This window comes from Prosopis cineraria, unplaced genomic scaffold (genome assembly GCF_029017545.1).
Source record: "Prosopis cineraria cultivar Desert tree isolate PC_DT_omini unplaced genomic scaffold, ASM2901754v1 PC7, whole genome shotgun sequence".
Lineage (NCBI taxonomy): Eukaryota > Viridiplantae > Streptophyta > Magnoliopsida > Fabales > Fabaceae > Prosopis > Prosopis cineraria.
Genome location: NW_026555338.1, coordinates 30,801,510 through 30,818,747, shown reverse-complemented (window position 1 = coordinate 30,818,747; position 17,238 = coordinate 30,801,510). Strand labels below are relative to the sequence as shown.

The following is a 17,238-nucleotide window of genomic DNA, read 5'->3' as shown; positions in this document are numbered from 1 at the left end:
TTCTGTTTGAGAGAGTCATCATATAGCTCCTTCATTAAGTTAATTGCTTCAAACTGTTCTTTCAATAATCTTGTTTATTCGTTGTGTCCGGGTGTGCGGTTTGATATAAAAGGTGAATAATGCAAAGGATATCTGAGTAATTTAATGTGAAAATCTTAGTGAGTGGTGGTACTTCATCACCAGCTGTTTGGCAACTTCTGTCCAGTTTCAACAATATGTAGAAAATAGCAGTACTCAAACACACAGTTCTGATTTCTGAAGTGTACAGAGCATTAAGCCACCATAGAGCTTTGCCATGTCCTGGATTCATGTTATTCTGTATCTTGTCTTACTTAAAATAAAAATGTTGAAGGTCAACTTTTTTTTAAAAAAAAAAAAAGACAAAACATCTAAATTAAATTGGTGGAATTCAAAATAATTTCAAACATTTGTCTTTTAATTTACAATAAAATAGCTAGAATCATGCCTCATGCTTATTTAGTAAAGATTAGCGCTGATAATGAATTGTAAAATAAAGCGAAGTGTATGGAGAAGAGATAATAGAGATAAAATAAAGAGAGAATTTTCTCATCTTATTCCATCTAATAATATACTCCCTTCGCACCAAAATATAAGATATTAGTAATTAATTTATGGTTTTAAAAAAATATTAGTTGACACTATAATTTTTTAAAAACATTACATTTTTCCAATTTTATGTTCTTTAATATTTATACCCTTGTTTTATTTTATTTTTTCATTCCTTGTCTTTAAAAACTCTATATTTAATTGTTATCATTAAAGACATTTTCTTTGTGGAACCGACTATTTTAAATATCATCACATCCAAATGTTAAAATCCAATTCCAAATGCCACGAACCCGCCATTTTTTGAATTTTCTGTTAAACTTCATGCCAAATCCCATGGGAATGAATTGAAAGCAATAATTAGTAGAAAAAAATTAATGTAGTTAATGAAAGTAATTTAAATATTCTATTCAAGAACATAAATAAAAATATGTGAATATTTTTAAGAAAGTAAGATGTTAACCAATTATTTTTTAGAAGTGTTAGTTAGTTAACAACAGCTCCAAAGAAGCACACATCAAAAGTTTATGACAGTTTGGCCAAAAGTTTCTTTATGACAAGTAGTGGGTAATTAAATTCATGAACATGCGGGGGTTAAGTTACAAGAATAGTAAAAAGGAGAATGAGGTATAGGTATTTTTAGAGGATTAATAATTTAAATTAAATTTTAAAATGTTAAATTTTATAAATTTATAAGTTTGACTCTCAATTATATAATTTTATTGTGATGACTCTGCAACTTATTTTTTAAATTTTAACACAGTTAAATAATAAATAAATTTATTTATTTTATTAAAATTTGAATACAAGTTACAAATTCATTACAATAAAGTTATAAAATTAAGAGCCAAACTTGCAAATTTATGAAGTTTGATACTTTAGGACTTACTTTGAATTAATTAATTTCCTTGAGACTTATCTATCATTCTTCCATAATAAATAGTGATGGAGTAGTGGAAGTTATTTGACGGTAATACCATTCACCATTCTCCCATAATTTGCATTTTTATGTTGGGATAATGCAATTTTTGATTCCTTAAATTTGTTTCAATTATCAATTAATCCTTCAAATTTAATTTTTATTAATTTAATCAGTCCTTTAAATTTAATTAGTATTGATTTGGTCTTTATGGTTTAAAAAAATTTTACTGTTAAAATTTGCTTACTTGAATAACAGAATATTAATAATAGTCATGTAGATTAATGAAAAGAAGTAAAATTATTTAGGTAAAAAAAAAACAGACTTTGAAATTTAAAAAATAAGGAACAAAATACATGTTCCTTTAACTTTTAAAAATAATATAATTTGGTTTCTGTTATTAATAAAAGTTAATTTTGATCATTGTTAATCATAAATGATAGAAAAGACCTCAAAATTATATAAGTGGACAAAAAATTACAAAAATTAAAATTACATATAAGGACAAAAAAGGAAAAAAAATATTTGGCTTATTTCTGTAATTTTTTATATCTTTTATCATTTTTTTTTTTCAACTAACAATCAAAATTAGCTTTAGCTAATAGTAGGAGTTAAATTTCATTATTTTTAAAAGTTGAAAGAATAATTTGCACAATAAATAAATTCGGGATCTATAGTATTATTAGATTTAAAAATTAAAAAATAATTTACTCATTTATTCTTGAAAATAGGATATGAAATTTTCCATATGTTTTTTTTTTCTTTTTACCAAATCTTAGATATTACTGTGTTGCAATCGTTTTCATTAAGTAAACAATTTTTATTTGCATTTTACTACATCTTGTATATATTGTTTTTTCCAAATTAAATTCATGTAGTACAAACTCATCCATTTGCCCGTAAGAAAAAAAAACACGCACGAACACACATTCTCCCTACATCTCTTCCAGGATTCGAACTCGTACTTCATGTTACAAATTAAGAGTAAAATATATAAATTACTCTTTCTTTTATAAATACAAATTCACTACCCTTTTATGTTCCTTTAATTACACAAACCTTTCTTGTATTTTAAAAACTCATATAAACCTCTCTTAAAATTAAAATATATATAAATAAACCTTTCTTATATATTTGAGACTCTATTTCTACTCATCCAAATTTAGTTTACCATTAAGTTTGATTTATTTGAGCAAAATACCAGACTTTAACATAAGAATTATATAAAAATCTAAATTTTCTAAAACAATTATTTCATATATAATAAAAAATATAATATATATATATATATATTTTTCAAATTTATTATATTATAAATTATAAATTTATTAATTTTTGTTATAATATAAAATTTTATAAATTTAATTTTATCAAATTTATTGAAAATTATTTATTTATGTTTTTTAAAATTTCTAAAAAAAAAATTTCATCACATTTTAGTAAAATGAAATTAATTTTAAAATGATATAAGTTTAAGCAATTATATAAATCATTTAAATTTAAAATTTAAAAATAAAAAAAATTTATTTAAAACACATTTGATTTTAAAAAATTAATCATATTTTTAATCAAACTTTTTACGTCTACTTGGAAAAAAATTAGTTTAAGCTTTTGTCTCAATTCTCTATAAATGTTAAGCAAATAATTACTCTCTAAAAAAATTAAAATAAAATAAAGGAAAAGAGAACTCTTAAATTTATCAATAAATATTCATTCAAGTTTTAATAATAGCTTATTTTAAATTAGCAACAATCCATTCAGGTTTTAACAAGTTAGAAAAACGAATAAGATAAGTTTAATTGTACATGCCAGTCTTTCATTAATAAGTATCTATTCGGATTTTAACATAAAATTATTCTAAATTAACAACATTTTATTTGAACTTTTACAAGTTAGAAAAAAAAGATAAAATGAGCTTAATTGTACATGTTAGTTTTTCATTAACAAGTATTTATTCGAGTTTTAATAATAAATTATTCTAAATTAATAATATTTTATTTGTGATTTGACAAGTTAAAAAAATGGATGAGATGAGTTTAATTATATTTGTTAGTATTTCATCAACAAATATTCATTCAAATTGTAATAAAAAATTATTTTAAATTAACAACATTTCATTCGTGATTTAACAAGTTAGAAAGATAGGCTTAATTATATAAATATTAGTTCTTCATCAACAAGTATGCATTTAAATTTTCACAATAATTCATTTGAAATTAACAATAACTTTTTCATGTTTTAACAAGTTACAAAAATTAATAAGATTGACTTAATTGTACGTGTTAGTCATTCTTCAATAAGTATCTGTTTAAATTTTAACAACAATCAAGTAGTGATTAATAATAATACATTCAAACGTTTAATAATTAAAATGTATGAAATTTTAGAACTTTCAATTTATAATTGTTTATGTCAAATTAACAAATAATATTAGTAAATAATAAATGCAATTGATGAATTAACAATATACTATTATGTTATAATATGAAAGTAGATATTTACTACTTATATTTTTTTTTGGCATCTATAATTAACTAGGCTACCAAGTTTTTTAGGTGGCTAAGGGGTTATGGGATCAAACCCTCCCTTAACTACCTAAATCAAATATTTCTTGAATAAAAATGTCACCGGTGTCAGAACTCTGGTGGCCAATTGTCAGTGACCCCACCGGTGTCAGGAGCTCTGCAATCTCACTGTCAATATGGTTTCAGTGGCAAGCAACGGTAGAGAAGTGGCCTTTTTTTTTAATTTTTTAAAATAATTTGATCTTTTGACCTCACAAATTTATATCAGTCAAAGATTAAGGGACTGAATTATAATTTTAAAGCTAATTGATCCTTGATTGATATTAATTTAATAGTGAGATTCTTTGTTTCTATTTTCTTAAAAAAATTTAATATCGAATAAGAACTTAAACAGGTGAAACATTTGTTGAAACTCAAACTTTCCTTATTAACCATTAGCGTTTACTCACGAAACGCATTGGTCTGAATTCTTTTAAAGGTTGTCGAATGACACCTTCCCACTTTTATTTGACACTGACAAGAGGACAGCTCAAGTATTTCAATGTCTCTTTTCAACTTCGTAGAAATTGCCCGGGTGGTGAAACCAGGGACTAACAGACTAGTGAGACCATACTGCAGGCGTGCATTTAGTGATGGGGAAAGCGCACCGACACTCGATGGACTTGGCCTAACCAACAAGCTCTGGAGTTAATCTAATGCCCTGACTCCATATTCTTGGAAAACGATCAATTGAAGTTTAGTTCAATTATCATTTTGATCAATACGTACTTCAATAGGGCGATTCAATCTCAGTTTGTGCGGTTAGAATTAAATTATTCAAAGTCGACAGTCAAAATTTGTTATCATATTTTAATGGCTTAATTTGTCAAACTTCCTTCCCATAAGTCACAAGGCATAGCCCACCAACAATGAACAATTTACTTTTCTTCATTTTTTATTGACCAACAACAATTTAATTTTCTTCAGAAGAAAGCCATATCACTTGTAAAAAATTTTAATTTAGATTGTTCAAAATATATCTGAACAGTGAATATATTAAAGTTTTTTAAAATTTTAATATTAAATTAACTTCTTCAAATTAAATCTAAACTAGATTGGTGATGGACAAATTTATTAAAATTTTATAATCTTTTATCTTAATAAATATAAAGTAAAAATATATAATAAATATTTTAAAGTTAGACCATTAAAATTAAAAATGTAGATGGTACAGATCTTATTATCCTAATGAGTAGCATGAGCACGAAAGATGAACCCGTGCTAACCTAGCTTGAAGATATTATAATTTAATTCACATGATGCTTAAAGAAAAAAGAAAATACAAAAAAAAACAAAGAATTGTACAAATTACCGCGCCTTTTGCGCTTGGAATCTGGTTTTTAAGCTTATTTTGCTAAAGATGACATGTTCAGTATTAATTAAATTAGATGTTTTATGTAAAATATGTAAGAATAAAGGATTGTGAGAAATAATATATTAAAACAAAAAAATAAAAATATAGATAAATTTTAACTCAGCTGGTCAAATGGGAAAATATCAATAAGAACAGCTAGAGTAAATTTATATTAATCAATGATAATTTATTGTCAGAATCTAAATGAATATTTGTTATTTCAGGTTGATCTTTTATCAACAAGTATACATTTGAGTTTTAATAATAATTAATTCTAAATTAACAATAATTCATTTGAGTTTGTTTTCTGTTTGAGTTTTGACAAACAACTTATTCTTGACTAATAAAAATTTTATCCAGCAATCTTTGATTGCTATTTTCTCAAAAAAAAAAAAAACATTTGAGATTCAAAGTTTTATATTTATAATTTTTAGTCAATATTTTTATTTTTTTTAAGAAATGACTGTGAAGAAATTATTTTTATTTTAGATTTTGCATCTATTAAAATAAAAAAAAACTTAGAAATAAAAAGTGAAAAAAATTGTTCCAAAAAAAAGTGAAAATAATTAAATTCAAACTGCTGATTAAATTTAAATGTTCCATGTATAAATAACTTTCTATCACAATTCACAACTGTAACAAGCACTTAAATCAATGCTTAACTTGGCAAAGCAGTGATCAGGATTTCTTAATGGAGATTGCGTGATTTAATGTTTGTTGAAGTGGAGTTGAATTTGCATCCAGAGTAAGTTAGATTTAAATAATCCGGAAACCAAACAAGTGTTATCTCATCAAATCTCTTTCCCCACATTTTGGTTCATATATAATATAACATAATACCATTTTTTTTTCTTATTAATTTATAAAAGGGGTCCATATCTTCTAACCCAGAGCATCCCTGGTTCTCCATTTCCTTCCCCATCAATGGAGATTCACATCCCATACTCTGTCCTCTTCGCCATCTCTTTCTTCTTCCTTGTAATACTAAAACGATCATTAACCTCCAAGAAATCAATCAAAACCCTACCTCCAGGGCCATCCAAATTACCTATCGTCGGAAACTTACACCAACTTGTTGGATCACTACCTCATCATGCCATGAGAGACATAGCCAACAAGTATGGATCCTTCATTCATCTTCAACTTGGGGAGCTGTCCCATGTCGTTGTCTCTTCCCCAGAAATTGCCAGAGAGATCATGAAGACCCACGACACAACCTTCGCTAATCGGCCTGCTCTTGTTGCCACCACACTCATATCCAATAACACAGACATAGCCTTTTCTCCTTATGGAAACTATTGGAGGCAACTTCGAAAGATTTGTACTTTGGAGCTTTTGTCTGCCAAGAGGGTCCAAACATTCAGAACAATTAGAGAAGAGGAGGTGTCAGCACTTGTGAAGGATATATCTGAACATGAAGGCTCCGTCATCAATCTCAGTGAGAAGCTTTACGAGCTCACGAATTTTGTCACTGCACAAGCAGCCTTTGGTGCCAGGACCAAGAACGTTGAACAGATCCTATCATTGATGAAGCGTACCTTAGAGTTGGCAAGTGGTTTCTCAGTTGCTGATCTCTTCCCTTCGCTGAAATTCCTTCAAGTGATCACTGGCATAAAGGCTAAGATTGATGGAGTGAACAAGGAGCTTGATCTGATGGTAAGGAATATCATCAACGATCATGAAGAAAAGAAGAATCGCGGTGGTCATATTGGTAAAACAGAGGATCTGGTTGATGTTCTCCTAAGGATTCAAAAGGAAAATAACCTTGAATTCCCTTTGACTGATAGGAACATTAAAGCTATCATAGCAGTGAGTATACTATTTTCTCATTTAATTTCTTTGCACATACACATATATCTGTGTTCTGATTCAAAAAATTTCTTGTTTCCAGGATGTTTTCCTTGGTGGAACTGAAACATCAGCATCAACAGTAGAGTGGTCAATGTCAGAACTTCTTAGAAATCCCAACAAAATGAAAAAGGCACAAGAAGAGGTAAGAAGGCTTTTCGGAAGCAAAGGCTACGTAGATGAATCAGAATTTTGTCACTTGAAATATGTATCTGCAGTCATAAAAGAAACTCTGAGGCTACACCCTCCTTTGCCACTTTTGCTTCCAAGGGAAAACAGCGAAGGCTGTGAAATTAATGGTTATGAATTGCCACCTAAGACTAGGGTCATCATCAATGGTTGGGCAATTGGAAGAAATCCAAAGTATTGGCATGAAGCTGAAAGGTTTGAACCAGAAAGGTTCTTGAATGCCTCAGTTGATTACAACTTTAAAGGCACAGAATTTGAGTACTTACCATTTGGTTCTGGAAGGAGGATATGTCCTGGAGTCTCATTTGCTACAGTTCTTGTGGAAATCATGCTCTGCAATTTGCTTTACCACTTTGATTGGAAGCTTCCTGATGGATTAGAGCACGAAAAATTGGACATGACTGAGAATTCTGGCCCTACAGTGAGGAGAAAAAATGATCTTTGCTTGATTCCTATCACATATCACCCTTAATTTCTGCGTTACATTATGTATGCTTCTGAGTTGAGTCAAGATAATATTGTTTAATAATTATATAATTTCATATTTTTTGGAGAATAAAGTTTATTTAAACGTTTCCTTTCTCTGTTGTGCCACCGATCAACTTTAGTGACAAGGCTTTAAATATTTACAAAGATTGTAGGCATCACAAAATACACATACACTTCCATGTATTCAAGTGAATATATTATTTGTAGCATAGTTCTAAAAAAGCAACTCATTCTAAAACCTTAACTTGTTGAGACTCACAAGATGTTATGAGTTTCAAATTGGGGAGCTTACAAAGAATTATAAGGTTTGTAGATTCAATTGAATCCTCACATCTATTTAGGCTAATCTTTTTGAAAAATTTCTGTCCTTAGATTTGTGCTCATAGCATATATATCTTACTTAAAAAAATTATACAAGCAATTATTTACCATGAATGTTATTAATTATTGAGATCCTCTGAGGGCTAACTTAGTTGTTATTTTTTTGTGTTGTCAATAAATCTCATGTTATTTAATAGTTGTGTTATGTGGGATTTAAGAGTATTAATAAGGGAGAATTTATTATTGGACTAGAAATGTGACTTTATTTCAAATTAGTGCCAATCAATTCTAAAATTACAATACATAGACCAAGATGGGACCGTCGATGCTTATTAGGACAGGTCGATGTTGGCAGTCTAGTCTCAATTGGCACTGGTGGCGGTCCAGTCTCGATCAACGTCGACAGTCAGGTCTGGGATGACAAACAAGATGGGTCTCAATTGCCATCGGCGATCATTAGCGAAGGTCCGATCACGTTTGATGTAATATCCGCCTTAACATTACTAGGACAACACTCACACATCGTTGTGATATCCAGGATTAAAAAAAATCCTCTAAAGGAGTTATCACAACTCAAGAGTTTAAAGATAATTAGTTTAAAATATTAAGATCCCAAGAAAACCCTTTCTAAAATATTGTTTGAGCTCAAATCATGGTTAAAAATTAGCTAAGAGCGAACACGGAAGCATGAAAATCAAATCACTTTAAAACGGGCTGAAATAAGCCTTCTAGCCCTAATCTGGTCCATCCGACACAGCACAAGCCGCGCTTGCCGTGGCGGATGGCACAGAGGGAAGAATCCCTCGAAGACAGCAGATTGCTATCATGGCTTTTCTCTAAACTTTCTGAGCGCCTTGTTTCGTCATCTGACATCCGATTTGAACGGTTCAAGTATCCACACGAAGCTCTTTGAGCCCTCTAGCTAATGACACCAGTTTCACACTCAAACAATCATCCATTTAAAATATAAACACTCGAACCCAAAATGGTTTATTTTCACAACAAAACACACACTATGGTGTTCAACTCACAATTCCAAATGCCATTAGCCCCAAAGACACCTTGACCATATCAAATGGACCATACACCACATGACAATTCAATCATAACATACAATTGAGTAATCACACTCAAAATGAACACCAAACCCTTAATTGACAATAACACAATAGGGTGGATAAATTCAACGCACAAATCAATTGGTCATTTTGACACTCAAAATACTTAAAATATATATATATATATATCACTTGTAAATATAACTTGGCCAAGCATACACTTAATCCACAATATCAATCTTGGACCAAGATACACACACTTATCATAATGTCATACAAATGATATCTAAATAATGTCATGTTCCTAAGTTGACAATATTTAGTGACAGTATTCATCAGAATACCCAAAAGAGAAAGGGAAAAGCTATACAATAATACTCTTTACTCTTAGAACGCCACTTCCTTCCCCTTACTCCTACCAGAGCACTCACCTGTAAAATAAAACCACAAGGTGAGATAAATATCTTAGTAACCAATATAGTTCATCAAATGTTTATTACCACAAATAACCATAAAAAAGTATCAAAACTATAGTAATAACAAGTACACCATAATTATGAGATAAACGTATCTTTTCTCAACAAAACACATGATTTCGCACTAGTATGAAGATCTAACCACCGAACCTCCAATGCTTCCTAACATGAAACTATAGGTTCTCATGGATCAATCACTTATTGATCGGAGCACACTTTCAGTGGTAGAAATACCCGGCCAAAGGTAATCTAATCTGTCTACAGACTATGATTTTTCCCTCGTCACACACTTGTGATAGAGGCGTTGTTGACTCCTAATCATACCCTAACGGGTACTAGAGAGTTGCCAAACTACCTGAATGTCTCATGGTAACAGTCCCATATAATGCTACATCGGATGTTTCATGGTGTCAGCCCGACTATATGAATTTTTCACTCACATATCTCCATACACACATATCTCTACATATCTCGAGTGAACTCTTACCCTCTATGATCATGCTCTTTCATAATTTTCACTATTTTTCATCACATTTTCACATCACAAACTTATATACATAGTATATACATTTCAATAAAATTAATAACCATTTACAAATCAATTTTTCATGCTAAAATCATTTACAATGTCAAATGATGCACAAAACTCTTCAAAACCACAACTTTATCATTTGTAATTACTTCTACACAGTTGTAATAGTTAATAAACACAATAAACTATATGGTTACCTCAACCTTTTGTCATACAAAAAGAGTTACCATAGCTCAACGTTAGTTTCACACATTCTATACGCACGATATGGTCCGAGAAAAGCTCAATCTACACCAATAAGTGATAATCATCAATTATCACTCCGGATAACTCTGAATTCTCTAGGTTTTAAGTGTCTAAAATACTCAAATTCCTTTTCTAACAATATCAACTATTCTCAAACACTCTAACCATCCTATTAAACCTCCCAACACACTAAATATGCTAATCAATATCCCACATTGTCTCAAAATCCTCAAATTATACTTTGAGTTCGTCCAAACCCTTACCAAAAAATTCTCAATTACCACAAAACTCATAAACTTAATGTTAGAAGCTTGATTTAACTCCCTAAGATCTTAAATAAACTAATAGGTTCGGTCTAAACCTAAAAAAAACCGAAATGAAAGTCCCCATTACCCTAAATGTTCAGATTTTCTCATAAAAAAGAGAGAAGAGGGAATGTACAACTTCTCCAATGGTGATTCTAGCTCTAAATTCTCTCAAAGTAGCCTAGGGATCATGCCCTAGTAGACCACATGCTCTCCTCCATTGCTCTCTCATTTTTTCCTTCTTTTCTCTTCTATTTTCACGATCTGATAAGTGCTGATTTTGCACATGTGTCACGGCACGTCGACACACTCGCCGTGGCGCATGGCACAGAAAATCCCACAAAATTTTAAACTTCCTTCTGTGCTATGGCCTACTTGAACATCGACCTAACCCTCTTCTAAGGCTGTCCAAGGATCCAAAAATTATATTAGTCTCCATAACCCTTGCTAAATCAAAAATTCATTTAAATTGACCAAATTACCTTTAAAAACACTAAAAATTACTAATGAGAAAACTTAAGATGTTACATTTGATATCAACAGTCCAGTCCTGATCGATGGCAGCAATCTAGTTGACACTAATGTCAAATAGTATCAAAATTAATAAAAATTAAATTTTATAGTAAAGCTAAATGGTGAAGGAATTTTTTTATGACAAAATTAATTAAAAATAAATTAAAATTAAATAATTAAAACATGTTCAATTGAAAAAATCATTAAGCACAGATAGCCTAATCAATTACAATCTAATCACCTAATATCTTCCACATCCACAAAATAATTTGAATTTATTTAATTTTACTATTCTGGTTTTATTTTATATTTTTTTAAATTATCATTCAATGATTAAATAAGAAATTAAGTCTTGAATTAATTGAAATCTCCTTTAACTCACAACCTAACAATTATTTTTATATTACCCACACCAAAAACAAAGTATAAATAATCATTCAAGTCATTGTAAATTGCTCTTGTGATGATATGTCAATTGATTGCAGCATGTAAAACCTTAGATAAAACATACAATCCAAAAGTTATGTAATAAAACTATTCTAATCATCTGAAATAAAGTTAAATAAATTTTTTTTTAAATATCAAAAACTCTGATTATAACTTAAGATTATGATTTATGATTGATTATACTAAAAAAATTAGTTCTGCATTGAACTAAAAATCGAACAAAAATAAGTAAAAATCAGAGCAGAAAAAGCAATCGCCTGAAGAAATTGAAGAAAAGAAAAGATGAAGAGCTATGGCATGCGCCTCTGCTTCTTTTCCAATTATTTCCGCCGCCTCCTGTTCCTTTTGTAATTTAAAAAGTTGCGCGTGCCGTTCGATCATGTGCTGCCCATATGCTAAATAAACCAAATAATTTAATAAAATGACAAAATTATCCTTAAAACCCTAATTAAAAACCATATCAAAAAACCTAGAATAAACATAAATAAATTTTATAAGATTTGATTCTTGACTTAATTTTTAAGTATGCCTGTATTATTTTATTTAAAATAATTTCTATCAATATCTTTCAAATTGATTATAGAAAATTTACACAAATAAAATAAAATCAAATAGCAAGTATGAAATAAATATCAAAGAAATCATTTATATTTTAAAATTCAAGAATTAGGTAGTTAAAATTCAAAAGTTGAAGATTGGTTAATAAAGTTAAATAACATTCAATTAAACTTAATTACTCTCAAATAAATATTAAAAATTTTAAATTAAAAAGATAAAAATACATAAAATTTCAATTTCTCATTGGTCATGGGCGGTAGAGACAGTGGACTGGCACAAGGTGACGGCGAAGGGTGATTGAAAGTGAATTAAAATTTAAAATTCTTAATGCATAGAAAGGATCTGAAATTACAAAAGAATTATATCTAAATATGAATTTAGACCAAATTCAAATCCATAAATTCCTATGGATCCAAATAATAAATTAGGTTTAAATTCAAATCTAAATTCAAAATCCATTTGCATCTAAATGTAACATAAAAGAACTTGTTAACCACTTATGTTGCATATTCAATTTTATTGACTTGTTATAATGTGACGTGACTTGTTAAACCATAACTTGACTTTTTATTTTAGTAATTTTATTTATTAACACAATAAAGAAACTTTTTACACTATAGATTTTGTATATTTAATATTATTTTGTAACAACATGAAGCGAACTTATTAAACTGTAATATGACTTGTTATTTTAGTAATGTTATTGTTTGGGACTTTAATTGTTACAAAAAATTAGTTGGAGGATATTTTAGTCATTTTGTTACAAAGCAAAGCGTCAGTTTAATCTTTTAATCCTGCATGTAATGTCAGAATTGTTCGAGATTGATTTGAAATAAAGTTACATTTCTTATCGTATAATGAAATACTTCCTATTAATAACTTATGTTTAATGTTGGTCAAAAAATAATATACGTTCTATATATGTAATAGTAATAATAATAATAACAATTTATAAATTTATAACAATATAGTATGGAATACTCTTTTGGTCTTATTTGTAAATTTATGCGGGGTACTTCATGTTTTTTTAAATTCATTTTTACTTTTTTATTTTTATTAAATGCTAAAAAATTATTTTTTTATTATGAATAAAATTAAAAATTTATTAAATTTTAAAATAGAGTTAATAAAATTTAAATTTTTTTAATTTTAATAAAATATATTAAAAATAATTTATAAATAAGACTAACCGACCAGAGTAAGTATTAATTAATAAGTTATCACTCCGTGTGAACACGGGTCCACACCATATCTGGATCCGATTCTAACCTGCAGCCCGTATCAAATTATTGATTCCTCCACAATTTCTTGACAGAGACAGCACATGCTTATTGAACCAGTTTGTTTGAAATGTGGAGGGACGAAGAATATTAAATTCCTATATATAAGATAAGTTCAATATTATTCCAAAATTAACAAATACTTTCTTATGATTATTTTAATTTTTTGCATATTAATTTGTACCCTAATCACCAGCCTTACGACATATCATTCATTGGAGAAAGCGATGGCTAAGTAATTTTTATTCTGGGAGAAAGTATGAGGAGGTATAGTACAGTTATCAATGTTAAGAAAATAGGATTGATTGCTCATTAACAAATCAGGGTATGTACGAATCAATGGTTCAATTGTTGTGAATAATGATAGGACTAGAAATAAATGATATTTTGTTGGGTAGAACAATATTGAGTAAAATGATCAATTCAATCAGGATACGTAGAAAGAAAATAATAGGAAGAACGGCGGTGAGTGTAGCTAGAGGGGAAAAAAAAAATAGCAAGGGCCTGCACAACTAAAATTTCATTTATCTATTAGTGAATTGATCAACCTTTAATTATCCATAGATAAATATTTAGATGCATTTGGGCCCTCACTACCTTTTCTCGCTTCTGGGGGCTTCATTGCCATTTTTCCAGATAATAGATAAAATTTGTGATGATTTACGGATGTCATATATAACGATATTCTCTTGTAACATATAATGAATTGCTTATCCTATATGCATATCTTTAGTTGCACAACATATTTTCTATTTTAATGGCCAAATGTTAGATCGTTAATTTTTTTGGCTCAAACTGAATATTAGATTTAAGGATAACATTGTTAAAATTTAATTATTTTAAAGGTAACATCACTACAATAAAAAATTTAAAATATTGAGTGCTCCCACAATAAGCCAAGAAATTGGGCCTGAATCCTGGACTCGTACGTCCAGATAAATGTATATTAAGAAATACTTAAATTCAAAGTTCGAGCACATGTTTAATTTTTTTTCCTTCAATTTTTAATCAAATTGATATTAAGAAAATTCAAATAAAAAAGTTTTAAGGTAATTTGATGAAATTAAGAAGTAAAAAAAAAAAAAAAAAACTCCACGAGTCAGCCGTATAAAATTGAACAAGACTGAAGCATTTGTTCTATTCATTTTGGAGTTGAAGAAAAGTTGCGTCACTATCGGGAGGCAACCTGCTTTCAAACTATCGTAAAACTGTTTGGATATTCTTTTAAAATTAATTTTAAATTTAAAACTACAGTTTTAAAAAATTTTATCTAAACATCCCAATTTTTTTAAATTTTATTTAAAATAAGTTAAAATTTATTTCATTTTAAAAAATTAATATCATAATCAATTCTTGAAATTTTATCCAAACACCATCACATTTTAATAATTAATTTTTTTTCTTGATCAATTTTTTTCAATTAAAATCCAAACACACCCCATATATTTCCACAAGAAATACCCTTATAACGTACTCCCTCCATTTTTATTTGTAGAAAAAATTATTATTATTTAATTACTTTTTATGTTTGTTCTATTCATATTTTATTTATTTTAAGAATTTTAAAATAATATTTAATAACATCTTTCGTTTTTTTTAACCAGCAAAAGGAGAATATATCACTAACGAGGCAAAACAAATGGTTCAGCGTACAAGGGAAATAACACTTATATTTATTAATAAGTAAAATTTAATAACACTTTACGTGTTTTATCCTTTAGTAACTTACTATTATTATTATAACAATGTTTTAGAGGCATTACATGAGAGAAAAATTTAATAAAATAGGTCATATTTTTATATATTTGTTGTATTTTTTTAATTTGCTTGTCTGATAAGTTTAAAAGACAAATACAATGAGACAGATAGAATCTATACATTCAGATGAAAAAATAGAATATATATATGTGTGTGTATTATCTACACGTGTAGCGCTCATTGTTAAAGCTATCACTACTATAAAAATAGAATTTAATAGCATGTATTTTATAACAATTAAAAATGAAATAATACTAAAATGAAAGCTAAAGTGTATTAGGTGACGTTTCTTTCACTTATCAATTATTTTTTATTTATAATTTTTTTAAAATAATAAGAGGTGGCGTTTCCCTTATGAAATGCCACACTACTTGTTATTAATAAACAATTTCGTGGCATTTTAAAATGAAACGCCATCTCATAGCTGTGATGGTTACAAAAAAAATAATTATTATTTATTATGATAATTAAAATTATTGTTACTACAATTATTAATACAATTATTATAATAATTCTTAAAATATTATTATTAATTTTAGAACATATTATAATATAAATTAAGTAGTTAATTAATAAACATAATTATTATTAATATATCACAACAATTTAAAACTAAAAATATAAAATTACAAATACATTTACTCAACATTTATTTCATAATAAATATAATATTTAAAAATAATTTATTTAACTAATTTTAGGTAGTGATTTTTTCTTAAGAAACTGTCACCTAATAAATGAGAGAGGTGATATTTTTGAGTATTAGAAACGCCACCTCTCTCACATGTATTAAATTTTTTATTAATTAATATTATTTTAAAAATATATAATTATGAAATTTTATTTATTAATTGTAAAATAATAAAAAATATTTAAATAAAAGATGTGAGGTTTTAGGTGATAAAAACACCACCTCTCTCTTATATATTAAAATCTTTTTAAAGTAATATCATTTTTAAAATACATATATAACAATATTTATCAAATATTAAATAAATTATTTAAATGAGATAGGTGGTGTTTTCAAATAATAGAAATGCCACCTCTCTCATATATATTAATTTTTTAATTAATTAATATTATTTTTAAAATATATAATTATTAAATTTTATTTATTAAATATAAAATAATAAAAAATTATTTAAATAAAAGAGATAATGTTTTTAGGTGATAGAAATGATATCTCTTTTTTATTGATTAAACTTGTTAAAAATTAATATAATTTTTAATATATCTATATAATAATTTTTTTCAATTACTAAACATTAAAAAAATTATGTGAGTGAGAGAGGAGGCGTTTCTAACCTCTCTCATATATATATATATATATATATATATTAATATATATATATATATATTAAATTTTTTATTAATTAATAATATCATTAAAATATAAAGTTGTTAAAATTTATTTAAGAAATAAAATAATAAAAAATTACTTAAGTGATAAAAGCTTGTTTTATATATTAAAATATTTTGAGTTAATTATTTAAATAATTTATTTAACATTTAATATTTGATAAAAATTATTATATATGTATTTTAAAAATAATATTAATTTAAAAAGAGTTTAATATTTAAGAGAGAGGTGGCGTTTCTAAATAATAGAAATGCCACCTCTCTCATATATATTAAAGTTTTTATTAATTAATTTTATTTTTAAATTATATAGTTACTAAAATCTATTTATTGATTGTAAAATGATAAAAAAATATTTAAATAAAAGAAGTGATATTTTCAGGTGATAGAAATATGATCTCTATTTTATAAATTAAACTCTTTTTTAAATTAATGTTATTTTTAAAATATATACA

The 17,238-nt window shown here is 27.2% G+C and overlaps 1 protein-coding gene across 1 annotated transcript; it reads left to right on the top strand.

Moving 5' to 3' along the window:
- The first annotated feature begins 6,290 nt into the window (after positions 1–6,290).
- Positions 6,291–8,023, top strand: LOC129316122 (cytochrome P450 71D10-like). Its single transcript, XM_054960392.1, has 2 exons — positions 6,291–7,213; positions 7,296–8,023. Exons 1-2 carry the CDS (start codon positions 6,329–6,331, stop codon positions 7,911–7,913), a joined length of 1,503 nt encoding a protein of 500 aa, XP_054816367.1. The 5' UTR covers positions 6,291–6,328; the 3' UTR covers positions 7,914–8,023.
- The last annotated feature ends 9,215 nt before the right edge of the window (positions 8,024–17,238 follow it).